The sequence below is a fragment of the Triplophysa dalaica genome, chromosome 6 (genome assembly GCF_015846415.1).
Source record: "Triplophysa dalaica isolate WHDGS20190420 chromosome 6, ASM1584641v1, whole genome shotgun sequence".
Lineage (NCBI taxonomy): Eukaryota > Metazoa > Chordata > Actinopteri > Cypriniformes > Nemacheilidae > Triplophysa > Triplophysa dalaica.
In genome coordinates this window covers 5,157,541-5,171,919 of record NC_079547.1, presented here as the reverse complement: position 1 = coordinate 5,171,919, position 14,379 = coordinate 5,157,541, and the positions used below count along the sequence as shown (strand labels likewise).

The window sequence follows — 14,379 nt, the reverse complement described above, 5'->3', positions numbered from 1 at the left end:
TGTCACAACTATAAAATACTTAATATTGATATAACAATCACGTATTTGTTACATTCAACAAAGCGTGACCACATGGTAGGTAAGGTTTAATCCAGGTTTTTACTCGAAAAGAGGTGCGAAGAAATTGAAGTCTTGTATATCCTGTAAAAAAAGTAATAAAAAGGACGATATTCCACAGGGAAACTGAAACTCTGATAAAAGGGAAGTAGAAAACATTAAGACCAGACAAAGGCACGATACTAAACAGTGTGTTTATGTAATAGTGTCCAAATATGATGCAGGTGTGATTTATCAATAATCTGGTGAAGCTGAGCATGTGAAGTGAGTGGTGAGTTCTGATGTAGAGGGCGTGGATGGAAGTGCGACGGACTCGGTAGACTGCGTGACAGTATTCCAGAAAGCCCTGCATTAAATTACTATCTATTTCAAAATGTTTCTGTTGAGGGAGCTGATTCATGTTGAAACTCTCTCATTTTCTTTCTGCTCCCCCTGAAAACTGTGAACATGGCAAAAAACCTCTCCATGGTGACACGCCGTGATGAATCTGACAGTCAGACAGGCACGTACTGTAGCATCCTCGGGCTTTGGAGAGTGCTGGACTGTGAACTCAGCCCAGGGTGCGAATCAATGAGCGTTTCAAAAGATTTGAGTTCAGTTGTACTTTAGAGCAGACCGCCATTTACAAACTTCAGAGGGACTGAGAAAAAAAATCTTTAGACCCTCAAGTGTTACCGTGAGACATAATACATTTATATTTGACAACAAAAAAAACATTTTTGTAGATGATTGTTCAATGGAGAACCTCATCAATCTGTGCCAATCCTGCGTTTGTCTTTAAGAAAAACACTGCAACAAGATAAATCGATGACGATATAATGAAATGGACTCTCTTGGATAAACGATCCAGTTGGAGAATTTAACATGTTAATCCACAAGCACGATCCAGCTCTGTAAACCAATAAATCAAGCGAAAGTCTTAAATCCATATAATCCAAAAGCAATAGGTCAAAACACTAATCACAGAGAGAGCTTTGGAAACAGACATAGGTTAGAAACCTGCTGATACAATGATACAAGGAAATGCTCTCTAAACACCATTAGGTAGTTGTGACTACTGTTGCTGAAAAATATAATAGGCTTTGGTTGTTTAAAAGAAGCTTTGTTAAGCAGGAAGATGGTAATTTTCAGGAAACTATTTGTGTAGCCATCAATTGCTACTGATACATCTCACAAGATACTTAAACGATTGATCAGATTGTACTCTAATTGTAAAAAAACATGGTTAAAACATTTTAAAATTGGTGTTATAACTTTATATAAATAATGTAAACAAATTCACAGAATGTCAAGGGAAAGTTCAAGGGAAAGCAACTATGTGAAAATGAACAGCTTGGATTTAATGTCTACTATACCAAACTAACCATCCCAGCAAAAATAGACCAATCAAATCTTTGACACTGCTTAATATACAGTATCTCTTCAGTCAGACAACACTGATGAATATGTGCTGTGTTACTATGTATATATTTACATTACCACTTCTGGAATAAGTGCAATATTTATACCTGTACCTCGGCTACTTACACCCTTACACCTTTGACCTTCATGTTATTCTTACCTTATGCTGTTTATTTGTGTGTTGTACTGCTTACATTCTGTATTTGAATTTATGCCTATTTTTTCCTGTAAATATGTATGAGAATGTACTTGAATTTTATAATGCACCGTTAGAGGCTGACATCTGCGATTCAGTTCCATTCTATTCTATATTCTATTCTATAGCATTATATTCTAATCCATTCGGCTCCATTGCATTTTTTTGTACAGCAGAGTCCTATTCTATTCTATTCTATTCTATTCTATTCTATAATTCTCAACTCTACTCTACCTCTTCTATATTGGGTTACCATGTTCTATGGGAACCTTCCATAGACATAATGATTTTTATACTGTACAAACTGTATATCGTATCCTCTAACCCTCACCTAAACCTCCCCCTCACATGAACCTTTCTGCATTTTTACATTTTCAAATGCATCATTTATTTTGATATATATGCTTTTTTTCTCTCGGGGTGCAAAACTGTCCCCACATTTAAAAAAATGACTGGTTCTACTATTTTTGTGGGAACATTGGATCCTACATTGGTTTACCTGCACACATACCCACAGAGCTGACCTCTGAATATTCCTTAGCCTTGTGTTGCGATCAAAGGCGTTTCATCTTCACACACGCTTTGCCCTTCCACATGACCTTAAACTGTCAAAGTTATCTCTTTCTAACACACACTCAGGTGGCTTTAGCCTGCTCTAACACATGCACACACACGCATACACACACACACACACACAGGTGTTCAGACATACAGTGCACGCCCAACTACAGATGAAAAGACTGTGTCTAGACTACTTGTCTCATATTTGATAAAAGTAATCTATGTGTTCATATTTTTAATTGTTCTAACTTTCAGAATTAAAAGCAACATTCTAACATTCATCAAATATTTGAAGTGAATTTTATGTATTTTTGTGTAAGTGTATTTTTTCAATTTTTGATATTGATGGGTGCACCTCTGGCCGTAGGCAAATGACACTGTTATTGCATGTTTTGAAGTGTCTCTCTGTTTCTCTTAAAGCTATTGTGTGCTGAACAATATAGTATGTAAAAGAGATATGGACAACTATTTCTGTACAATACTGTAAGAGTATTTGTGTGACAATATGAGCTGGTGGGAATATTTTTACAATACAGGGACAGTTTATCTTATCATCATGTTGTTTCATATCTGCATTAATCACTTCCCCCTGAGAACAGAAAAGAGAAAGTTAATAAGAATGTTCACATTGATTTATATAAAATGTTCATACATCAAGCACTGTGTGTGTATTAAGCACACAAGAGCGCGGAGAGATGAATAGACTGAATGAAGATTTGACGTCAACATGACACAGTTATGAATTTAAATTTACAGTAAATTAAATCTGTACGAGACAGTCAGACTGAAGTGTTAAGTTTATATAATAATACATTAAAGGCCAGAACTATATACATAATAACAAAGGACTGACTGCTGAAAATTTCCTTTGTGGCTTTAACTGTGTACATTTAAGTACAGTATTCTGTAGAATTGGACAAATCGCAAAATAACATACTTGCATTACGGACTCTTTCGGCTTTCTAAGAATTTTAATCCTTTTAATGAGAATCTTGTTCCATCTTCTTCTCGTTGAGGTCTCAAGGGTCCATCTTTAAATTAATCATCACACAAACACACACACTTTAGGGAAACCCCAACACATCTGATCATAGCGTAGACATTAAAGAAAACCTTCCCCCATTACACATGCATAATTAACAGCAGAAAATAAATAAATCATTGTAAACATATTGATATAGATACAAAATTCATTAAATAAATTCAGATCATTAAATCATTACAGAAAACATCTTCTGTGATCATCTTTTAAAAGGAAATATTCAAGTCATGTGAAGCACAGATTATCTTTCAGGCATTCTGAAGGCATGTCAAGGTGTGTGTTGTAAGGTCATGGGTATGTTCAAAACGGCACATCACAATACGTTCACCAACTTTGTAGTATGCATTATGTATAATGTGCTCAGTTAGCACTTTTTTTTATGATGGAATACACTAATGACCTACATAAAACTGCTTATGACAAAAAGTGCAGTAAGTAACCACTCGAAATCAAATCTTTTTATAATTAGTAGGTATCTCCGGGTATTAGATATATCATACCTCACAAGTTCAATGTTAGCATGTTGCTAAGCTAACATTTTACTCAAGAAAACAAACGTAAATAAATGTATTAACTAATTTAAAATATTTCATAAACAAAAAGAGCTGACTTCTAAAAGGGAACATAGCATGTAAAACCTGGCCTAACTTTGCTTTGTTCACTTTAAGATAGTCATTATGTTGCCTTAAATTGCCATCCCAATAGGCAGCTCACAAGGTGTCATGGTTCTGCCCCATCTTGTCTTGCTTTTCTTGATCTAGTGGCAGAATCATGACAGAACCTCTTGTTTCATGTGGAGAGAGGCAGTTATTGTCCTTATGGCTTTCTATACACTCTCTTCGGTCTTGTCTTTGTCCCCGCCTCCTCGATTTCTCATTATTGCTTGTTAATAATTTCATGCCCTGCATCTGTTCCACTCTTGATTTGATCCCTTTATAATGGCCCTGTGTTTTCTGTCCTGTGCTGGTTCACTGTCATTTGTATGTTGAGTTTCTGTGCCTGGTCAAGTCTTGTCTAGTTTAGTTATTTGTAGTTCATGTCTAATGTTAACTTTAGTCTTGTTTAAGTTTAGTTAGTCTTCGTACTGTCTTGCCATATTATTTTCCCCCTGTCTTGTCATGTTACCCCCTTGTGGGTTTTTGGTTTTGTCCTTTTTACAATTAAATGTCAATACCCGCAGTCTGCACCTGGGTCCTCTGTCCTTGTCTCACCGATCATGACACTAGGAACATTGAAAATTACTGCTGAGACAAATGAGAAAGAAATCTTACATATGTTGCACCTCAAGTTGCATCTCAAATAACAAAAAAACCCTCTTTTTCATAAGAAACCAAAACAAGACTGCAAATCCTGTAAATGTTTCTTTTTTATTGGTTGAGTGTCACTGTTTTCTTTATTTTGTTTGCTGCTCCAACGTATTTCTAACAGAACAGCAGAAATTGCCTTTTATCCGAGGTCGATTTTTAATGTGCTTGTAAATTGGTGGGTATTGACACGCTGTCAGGGAGGAACGGTCGATGTTAACCTACTGAATAGAGCAGCGGTTGGGATACAGAAGCCCTCCATCTGTGGAGACTCGGATCGAATGTGACGGACCGAAAGAACGAGAGTGACACAAAAAAATTGATGCTGGATGCTTTTGTTGATCAGGTGAGGTATGAACAGAAAAACATTCTGCTTTAAATTTGGGTGAACGAAAATAGTGAGTTTATTCATAAATGTCAGTTTTGTCATATTTTTGGTTTAAAAAGAACTGCAGTCATTTCATATTTGGTGGTGTATTGGAAGGTGGTCTAAACAAATCTTTAAGGACTCTCTGGGCAGTGAGGCAACATGGGTCTGGTTTCGGACCTCTAAGTTTTTGACACAAACATAAAACAAAGTCTGAATCTAACATTTTAAAGTGACACGAAATAAATATAATATTCACATGATCAGTTCTTATAGAGCATCACATTTTTGAGCTGTATCCTCAGGCTTTTAGACAGGCAGCACAAATCTGTTTGTAACAAATCGCAAGTGAAGAGTACTGCTAGAAAACAAGCCGATGAAAGGTCAGAAACTCAGAAGTGCTTCTAGCTATGTTTGTTTTAGTAATGCAAGAACGCACACAGTGAAGTCCAATTGTCTAAGACCATAATACAAATCTAATTTAAAACTCAACCTAAAGAAAATAGAGACATAACAGCAATACAACATAAAATAAATAATGCCTATTTAGGATTTAGCACTATTTCTAGGTCACTTATCAATTAAACAAATTTATAACATTAAGCATATTCAACTGTTTGTACAAAAGGTCAGTTTTTGCTTCCACTGAAGCACACAAGATGCTCTTTGAAACATTCTCAAAGCATGCTGGGATAACATGGATCATCTGTTTTTTTTCTAAGCCAGCTCAAGTAAAAAGGGGATTTTTCACTGAAATTGTTATGGCGATAAAAAAAAACTAATGTGGACTGTTAGACCCCCCCATATCGCATGTGCTGTCCTTGCTTCTTATACCTGTGGAGAGCACAGGAAAAGTGACCCATAATCTTCACGTTCATTTGCCCCGTCTCAGTTACAGCACAGAATATGACCCTCAATCCCAGCATGCCGCAGGGTCTCTGACCTGCAATTAATGAAATGTCATTCACAAAAGCATCAAGTGAACCTCTCTGTTTCAATGGGAAAACATTTAGTCTTTTATCTTCATAAGGGTCTGCAGGATGGCTGGAAGATTTTTTCAACATTTTTCCTTCTTAAATGTTGGACAGATGAGCTCATAAATCTGTGGTTTCCTGCAGCACTTGAGCAAACAAACATAATTTATAAAACACTAGAAATGGATAATAGAAATGTATAAATGTTGTAGCTAAAAAAAAAGTATTACAGTGATCCCTGTGAGACAGCTAAAGTATTTGGTTTTGGTTCAGTTTAATTATAAGATAATTTTTTTCACGACGATCAGCGCACAACAGTTTCTATTGACTGTGCGGAACTCCCTTAAAGTTGGCATGAAAAAGAGGTTGCGATGGTGTTTTCTTTACGCTTTTCTTCCGAATTGTGACGTATTTCTGAGTGTCATGGAAAGTTGTGTCTCCATGCAGTTGTAGTGACGCTATTATCAGGCTGCAATAAAGGGTCCAGACTAAAAGTTTCAATTCAATTTGCGATTGGCTATTTCATTAAGAAGGTGTGAATTAAAAAAGCACACCTACAATATTTTAATAATATAATGGAATGGTGTCTGTAAATTAACCCTAAGAATTACATTGTGGTGACTGGATCATTGAGTAAAAAGCCATAAACCCCCTTACTCCCTTTTGTCCTGGTTTCTAGATACCATCATCAAAATACCACAGCAAGCCTGGCTCCATGGGTCTGGTTTTAGGTTTTGAACTCTCACCGAGAGTGTGATAACCATTTGGTTTCTCTGTAGGATATTTACGACTCATAGGCTTCAAAGCATTGGTGATAAGTTTCATTGTCATCTCTAACTTAACATCTGAGGCTAACCAGAGAAACTTCTCTGACAAATAGGAACTTATGTGATTTAATCTATCCTTTTCTGTAAATCTATCTAAATGTCTAGGTTGTGTGTTGGCACTCGTGCTATTTTAAATAGTCTGTAACTGTTAGAAATACAAATTTTGATTTAGGGTTCATTTGATGTATTCATACGTTAGGATGATTCACAGTTCAATGCCTTGCATGTTTCATATTTTACTACTCCGCTTTGAATTCCCTATATGATGAGCTATGTTATAAAACATAGGATGCATCATACTATGTCCATAACTAAGTTTAGGTATTAAATGCAAAATGACCATCCTGTCAGAGCTATGCAAATGAGGAGCCATGAGAAACAAAGGAACTTTCTCTGGCAAACTTATCACTTTCATGGCATTGGCCCGCAGACCATCTGGGACCAGGGCAGGTATGCATTTAAAACACCATCACCGATCCACTTCACAATATACCTTTTTGGAATTAGGAATTGGAAGGGAAAAGAGAGAGGACGTGGAGGACACTCCAACGGACACCCCCGCTTGGGGCTCCCCTCTGGGGAGTCCGATTAGGCCATGGAACTCAGAACCCAAACTCAGCGTTTCAACAGGACTGCATTCTGAAACCATTCAAGATTTCCATATATGCGCATACGGATATTGGTCCAACACCGAGATTGCAAGTATCCGAATATATATTAGAATAGCTGTGTTAAGAGCGTGCCTCTTTGTTAAAGATGATTTTATTGGTTTTCAGTCATGTTTTACCTGCCTCGCGGCCATGCCCTCTCATTCTCACCCTCCCTCTCTCTCTGCGCTTCCTAGCTTTCTTCATGTATTTGTTTGTCGTCATTATATTTACCATGTAGAGTAGAGTTTAATAAAAACCACAAAGGCATTTGTGATGGGTTCTCTGTGTTCACGCTCACAAACGGGTCACTTAAACTGTGTTTCGATCTATGCTACCTCTGCTCTTATTTCTGTTTGGTACTTATAGTCATGAGATAACGTTAGTGTAGAAATCATTGATGCATTTGCTGGACAAATACATATAGGATTTTTGATCACTATACTGCTAATCAGAATTGTAAAATATGTATGTGTAATGACGATTATTATACGTATTTTCCTTTGAGCTAAACTAATTCCTTGACTGAAATTGACGTTTTAAATTACTCATTTCATGTACGTGATCTTGATAGATCTGGTGGAGAATCTTATTTGGTGAGTTAAACTCATCATTATTTTAACATGCAGCTAAAATCGCTACAACGTTGGTATTGAATTCAGTCTAAAATGTTTACTTTTATAACAAAATTTTCACTTGTATCATCTCATTCTGCCTTCATCTCAGCTTCTCACATTCTCTCTGTCCCTTTTTTACTTTTACATTAAGGTCTTGTTTAAGAAAATTTAAACTGCAGATTTTTCTCAGAAGAATGTGACAGAATAGAGATGTCATGCTTGATTTTTGCACAGATTCTTTTGCTAGGATTATACGAGAAGTGTGTGTGTGCTCTCAGAAAAACCTTTACATCCAAAACCCACACAAACACTCACGTCCACTCCAAACACAAAAATCTTGTCACTCTCTTTTTCTGTTAGTCATACGAATGTTTTCATGCTTCACTGTGTCAATTTCTTATCTTAGTGCTTTAAAAACAAAGAGTGAGAGAGAGAGAGAGAGAGAGAGAGAGAGAGACTGACCTCAATCTGTCTCAATTCATTAGACTTTTTGACGTTCTCGATGTGAGCCACATTGAGAAATAACTCTCCACTCGACGTGTTTGTGTGAGTGTGCCCATGTGTACAAAACACATTTATATACATGAAATGATATAGGCATGTGTATGTTGTACTCACTGGGCTGAGATTCACCATTATTTAATTTTGTCTAAAAATATTTGGAAACAATGATGTACCAGAAAGTTGAAAACACGAGCCATTGACAAAATAAAAACACAGAAAATAGATTTCCACAAAACACCTTTTCTTAAAACGGTACATTTGTTGTAAACATTTTAAACGTTTTCTATATTTTATTGAGAATAGCATTTATGAGGATTGCAAAACAAAGCCTTCTGTTTTTTTAATTGCCTTTATTTCTTTGTACAAAAGTATACAGGGGTCACTAGAACAACAATCATCTTTGCTTTAATGGTTATTATTTGCTTTAATGGTTTTTGTAAATTCATCTTTAAATCATCTTACTTAATTTTTCAGTGCATTTGCAAAAAAAAGAACTATTAATCAGTTAATGAGTAAAAACGAACAAATACACATTCACAAAAACAAACATACAGTGGACATGGGACAACTATTTAACAATATAATAATACACATGCATTTGTCATTTGTTGAAAAAAGTGAGAAAGGTATTTAAGTGCGCAATATAAAAAGTACAGTCTGATCTGACAATAAATTGACCTTTAAGACTGGATATGTCCTACTTATGCACGTGCTACTCCTTTTGCTACAGCTTCTGTGGCTTCTTCTGCTACTTTAAGTCCTGATGCTGCTACTTCATTCGCTGCTGCCTCTGCATTTTCTGATCCTACTCGTATTGCTGTTTCTACTGCTGCTGCCGTTGCTGCTGCTGCTGTTTCTGTTACTTTTAATGCTATCTTGCTATAACCCTTTGCTGTTTTTTTTAAACTCCCCCATTCAATCTTCTTCTGGAGATCTTTATGCATCTCATTGCCGTATTTTTTGCCTCTATTATTTCTCACCATTTTATCAACCAACTTTAGCAGCTCTGTGACCTGATCTCGCTTCTCTCTCTTTCGATTGTCGAATGCGTGATATCTACCTCCACACTCACTAATCAGTGACTGTATTTCACGACATCCTTTTACATATTCATCTAATGTTTTTTCCATCAGAGCATCAGAATGAGTAAAGAGAATGATGGTGTATTTTATAGCATCTTCTCCGAAGTGCTTCTGAATCCATGTCACGATGTTCTTCTCCTCTTCATTGTATTTCTCATCCAGTCTGATGATCAGCAGGAACACGTGAGGACCAGGACCAGACGTTTCTACACATTTCACTATCTCAGATGCAACCTGCTCTTCAATCATTTTTGTATCACACAGTCCTGGACTGTCAATTACTGAGATGATCCGTCCGTCCACTTGGGCTTTTTCTGCCTGACAGATTTTAGTGAAGGAATTGATGGAATTGCTCTCTCCAAACTTATCCATTCCCAGTATAGTGTTTCCTGTGGCACTTTTTCCAACTCCAGTTCTACCCAGTAGAACGATTCTCATATCTATGTTCCCAAACATAATACATTGAATTAAATCACAAGAATGTTCTGTGGCTTAGATAGATTACAATATTCTTCAATATTTGCCAGTGATTGTTTATTGCCAACTTTACTTTGCAATATCTTGAGGGTGAGTAAACGATGACAGAATGTTCATTTTTGGGTGAACTGTCCATTTCAAATTTTCTAAATTCAGTTCTTCCTATTGAGGAACGATTTGTTGATGCTGAAATGCATGTGGGCTTCTGCACCAATATGCATGCTTTACATGTAAAGCTGTTGACTGGGCAAGTGAACTGCTCTCCCTGTAAAACCTGTTTCTCAAAATGTTTTTCTTCATTGGAATTTTGGTTTCTTGAGTATGTTGCTCACCTGAGAGCTCACGTAAATACTTTTTATATCGCTGTGGAAAGGTTTTGATTACTATCCTATAAACACTAGATTGTTTGTACAAAACATCATGTCAAATTGACAACCTAATCATTATATTATTGCAAATCTATTTTCATGTTTTTTTTTATTCATTGTTTTTATAATTCTTCTGTTTCTTCTATTTCTTCTTTTATCCTTCTTGTCTCTACTACTTTTTGCGAAAACATATTTTCTGTACAGATGCATTGCTACAATGCAAAAGTGTTAAAAGCTTTGAGGAAATCAAATGTAATTTACATTAATTAAAACATTTTCTTGCTCTGATGAAATTGTCATTAACAAAAATCACACGTGTAAACTTTTTAGATACTTTTATACTACACATATTTTTAAACCACCTCACTTAAATAATTTATAATAAATATTTACTTTTTCCTATTATCTTTAATTAAATTCAATCAACAAACACTGGAAAACAAATAAACCATTTTAAAGTACCTCGATTTACTCTTAGGCATACATTATACCTGTCATTTACTGACCTGATACTTCCAAGTTTTTCTTTGAATTATCCATTCGTATTACTTGACTGTGTTCTGTGTTCTCCAGTATCTGCGTGCAATGTGAAATTTTTTTTATTTGAGTGACAATTTATGCACTCCAGCTTCCTGTTTTTGTACTATGTAAATTCTTATCACAATACCAAAGAACAGAACTTGGTTTTCCGTGTTACTAGGAAAAATAAACTTTTCAAATTCTTTTGACTCTGATGTCCTAACATAATTTTATAGCAATAATATACAGTTGTGCTCAAAGGTTTACACACCCCTTGCAGAATCTGGAAAAAGCTGAAACTTGGAAAAGAAGAGGATTTTTGAAAATGTAGGTTTAGTTTTAATTTTGTCAAAAAGGGTTTCTTGTTTGTCATGAGAACAATCACCCAGGTCCACCACAATCTTTGCTTTTTCAGCATTTAACTCATGTCCAGCAGTAACTGTATGATGTTGAGATTCCTCTTTTTACATTGAGGACAATCAAGCGATTCATACACAACCATTACAAGAGATAGAAACATTCAGTGCTGACCACAAAGTCAACACCATTCATTTAAAGTCAGGTGGGTGTAAACCACTGAATATGGTTTTGGTGTAAAAAAATATATTAAATTTCCTGAAAAACATTTATGTCTTTTACATCTTCTGAAGGACATTAGTAAATGAAAAAATAAGATGTATAAAGGAAACAATAACAATTTACACCAAACCCATTTTCAGAGGTTTACACCCGCCTGACTGTAAATGAATCTGAATCTTAAATGAAATGTTTGCAAAGAAAAAGTATTTTAATAGTTATGCCTAACACAAATGTAATTTGGTTCAATATCATGATATGTCTCCTTGAGCTTTCACATTAAATATTGGTTGTCAGGGTTTCACAGTTAAAACAGACAGTATATACTGTTGTATACTGTGTACTGTATACTGTGAACAAACATCAAAACATGCGTGACACAGTGAAAATTGAAAATATTTTAAAGGAATTATAATTGCAATGAAAACTGTTTTTATCATTTCGGTCTTACTGTAAATAATGAAGGATCATTTGTAAACAATCATTTTAATAGTTTATTTCTGAAAAAGGCCACCACATGAAATATGATCTTGATAATGAAAAGAACTCACTATGCTGTCACATTATAAATGTTTAACCTGTGGAAAATATAACCTGGCATTATTAATTCTCATAAAACACGGTAAAACTCATGATAAAGTGATTCATACAGGGATGCAGGTCATTATCTCACATCATACATTATATTAATTTCATTCTCTTTTCTATCATTTATGCTCTATTATCAGCTTAGGCATGAGTTATTCTGCAGGTATGAAAATAGTTTTCAATCACTTTTAAAGGAACAGTTCACCCTAAAATGAAATTCTGTAATCATTTACTCACGCTCACGTCTCATTCCCTTTCTTTTATTTCCCGCTTTATCAGCCAATGCATTAACACTAGTCCTGTAAAACACACTATATATAATAATGTAATATCTGAAATATAATAACATAACCAAGAATCTTTCAAATAATGAGTAGGCCTATGATTTTTATATGATTTTTCTGTTGCATCAATGCTTACAGGGATGGCACATTACCATAGTAACACGTGATCAAAGCGAGCGTGCGGTCATGTTAAAAATGATTACGTTTTTGACCCAGAAACATCTGTGGGAGAAATGCATCCGTCCTACAGGATATTAAGCGACAGCGAGACAGAGTGAGATAAAGTGAGACAGACAAGAAGAGAATAAGGTGCATGTAAATGAGTTTTATAATTTCACACAAGACCTGGCTGTTTTGAGTTTTGTTGTGTGTTTAAGGTGGCTGCTTGCTGCTCAAGTCAAATGAGCAAAGAAGAAGTGTTATCATAAGGAGAAGGGTGGACTTGACTTCAGCCTCCATGCTCAAAAAGCCTTCTCAGATATTTAAGCAGGGCACCTGGTCCTACACTTCATCCAGATCTCCAGACTGTACTGCCACTTCATTCCAAATGTAGAATTTTTATTTTATTAGTATTATTAATTATAATAATTGTTTTTATATTGAAAACATGTCACTTCAGTGAAGTAAACCCCAAGACATATGTTTAAGTGGTATTAGTATATTTTTAAAATAACTAGAAAAATATACTTTCAGTGTACTGTGTATGTATTTAGTTTTGATAGAAATATACTGAAAGAACTATTGAATATTCTAAGTATACTAGCCTAGATGGGTTTACTCTTCTGTTTAAGTAACCTATTAAATACATTTTTTGCACATAGTTTTACATACTGTCTTATTAACTTTTCCATAGTTAAATAATCAAGTTATACATGGTGTAGTGTGGTGTAGTATACTATAAATATGAAGTTAAGTTCACTCAAAGACGATTTAGTAGCTACAGTATAAAAACTAAAGAAGTTATTAGTATACTTCATACTGTGCTTTCTTCAACAAAAGTCTTAAATTGTAGTAAAATGCATTCCTATAAGTTCACATAGTTTGTATAAGTAGTATAGTTGCAGCACAAACTAGTTGTTTCCTCAAAGTTTAGTACTGTTACACTTAATAATATTAGTATTCTCAAAAACTAAAAAGAATGCCACTTTAATCCTGGGTAGCATTAAAATAGCACACTAACTAGTTCTATGATTGTATTAAACTTACCACATGAAGTATACTGTACTTAAAATATGCTGTGAAAAAAAATTCTTTGAAGTTTTCTTATTGCAAGGGTGCTTTCCCTTCATGTCATGATATCTATGTAGATTTTTAATTATGTACAGAGAACCATGATGATAGTACAAGCTAAGCAATCTTCCCATGGTTTTCTTGAGCACGCTACATTAGTTTTAAGAGCTGTACAGTACACTCAGAATGTGGCAGAAATATGTTACCATGGCGACCAGCACAATCCACACAGTGCTGTCTTCTACATACTGTCTCTCTTGCTTTAGATCAGAAAGATGCACCGCGGTGAGATTGACAGTTTCTCAAAGGCCTGGTGAAGTGTGAAGAGAGTGGGTGAGAGAGATATACTGCATTATGTGCAACCTTGTTACCACACAATTTTCCTCCTTTAAAAGTCATTCATAAATCATTTCGTAAAAACTGTGACACACCAAAACTTATCTCACCATTTCATAAAATATTAAACTTGACCTCCTGAAGCTGATCAAGATTTTTCAAAGGTTAAGCATCGTCTTTCACTTGCCCTGTGTTGAAGAACATTTCAAATCTTTATATAGTGAATGTTTTAAAAAGTTTTTTTTACAGTACAGAACGTCAAGTGTGTTGGCTTTACAGAGAACTGTAATACAATGGCTCTAAACTCTAGCATTCCTGAGAATCATTCTGGAGACATCAGTCATGTACTGGAACAACTATAGAGAGACCCTGCTGATCTTTAACCATGGTGTCCTTCAGAAAAAAATCGTATTCATTTTTCT

At 35.2% G+C, this 14,379-nt stretch overlaps 1 protein-coding gene across 1 annotated transcript; it reads right to left on the bottom strand.

Annotated features, from left to right (window-relative positions):
* Positions 1–9,068: 9,068 nt before the first annotated feature.
* Positions 9,069–10,990, bottom strand: LOC130425126 (GTPase IMAP family member 9-like). The gene is made up of 2 exons (XM_056751198.1): positions 10,931–10,990; positions 9,069–10,019 (listed from the first exon to the last, which is right to left on the bottom strand). Exons 1-2 carry the CDS (start codon positions 10,962–10,964, stop codon positions 9,199–9,201), a joined length of 855 nt encoding a protein of 284 aa, XP_056607176.1. The 5' UTR covers positions 10,965–10,990; the 3' UTR covers positions 9,069–9,198.
* Positions 10,991–14,379: the final 3,389 nt, after the last annotated feature.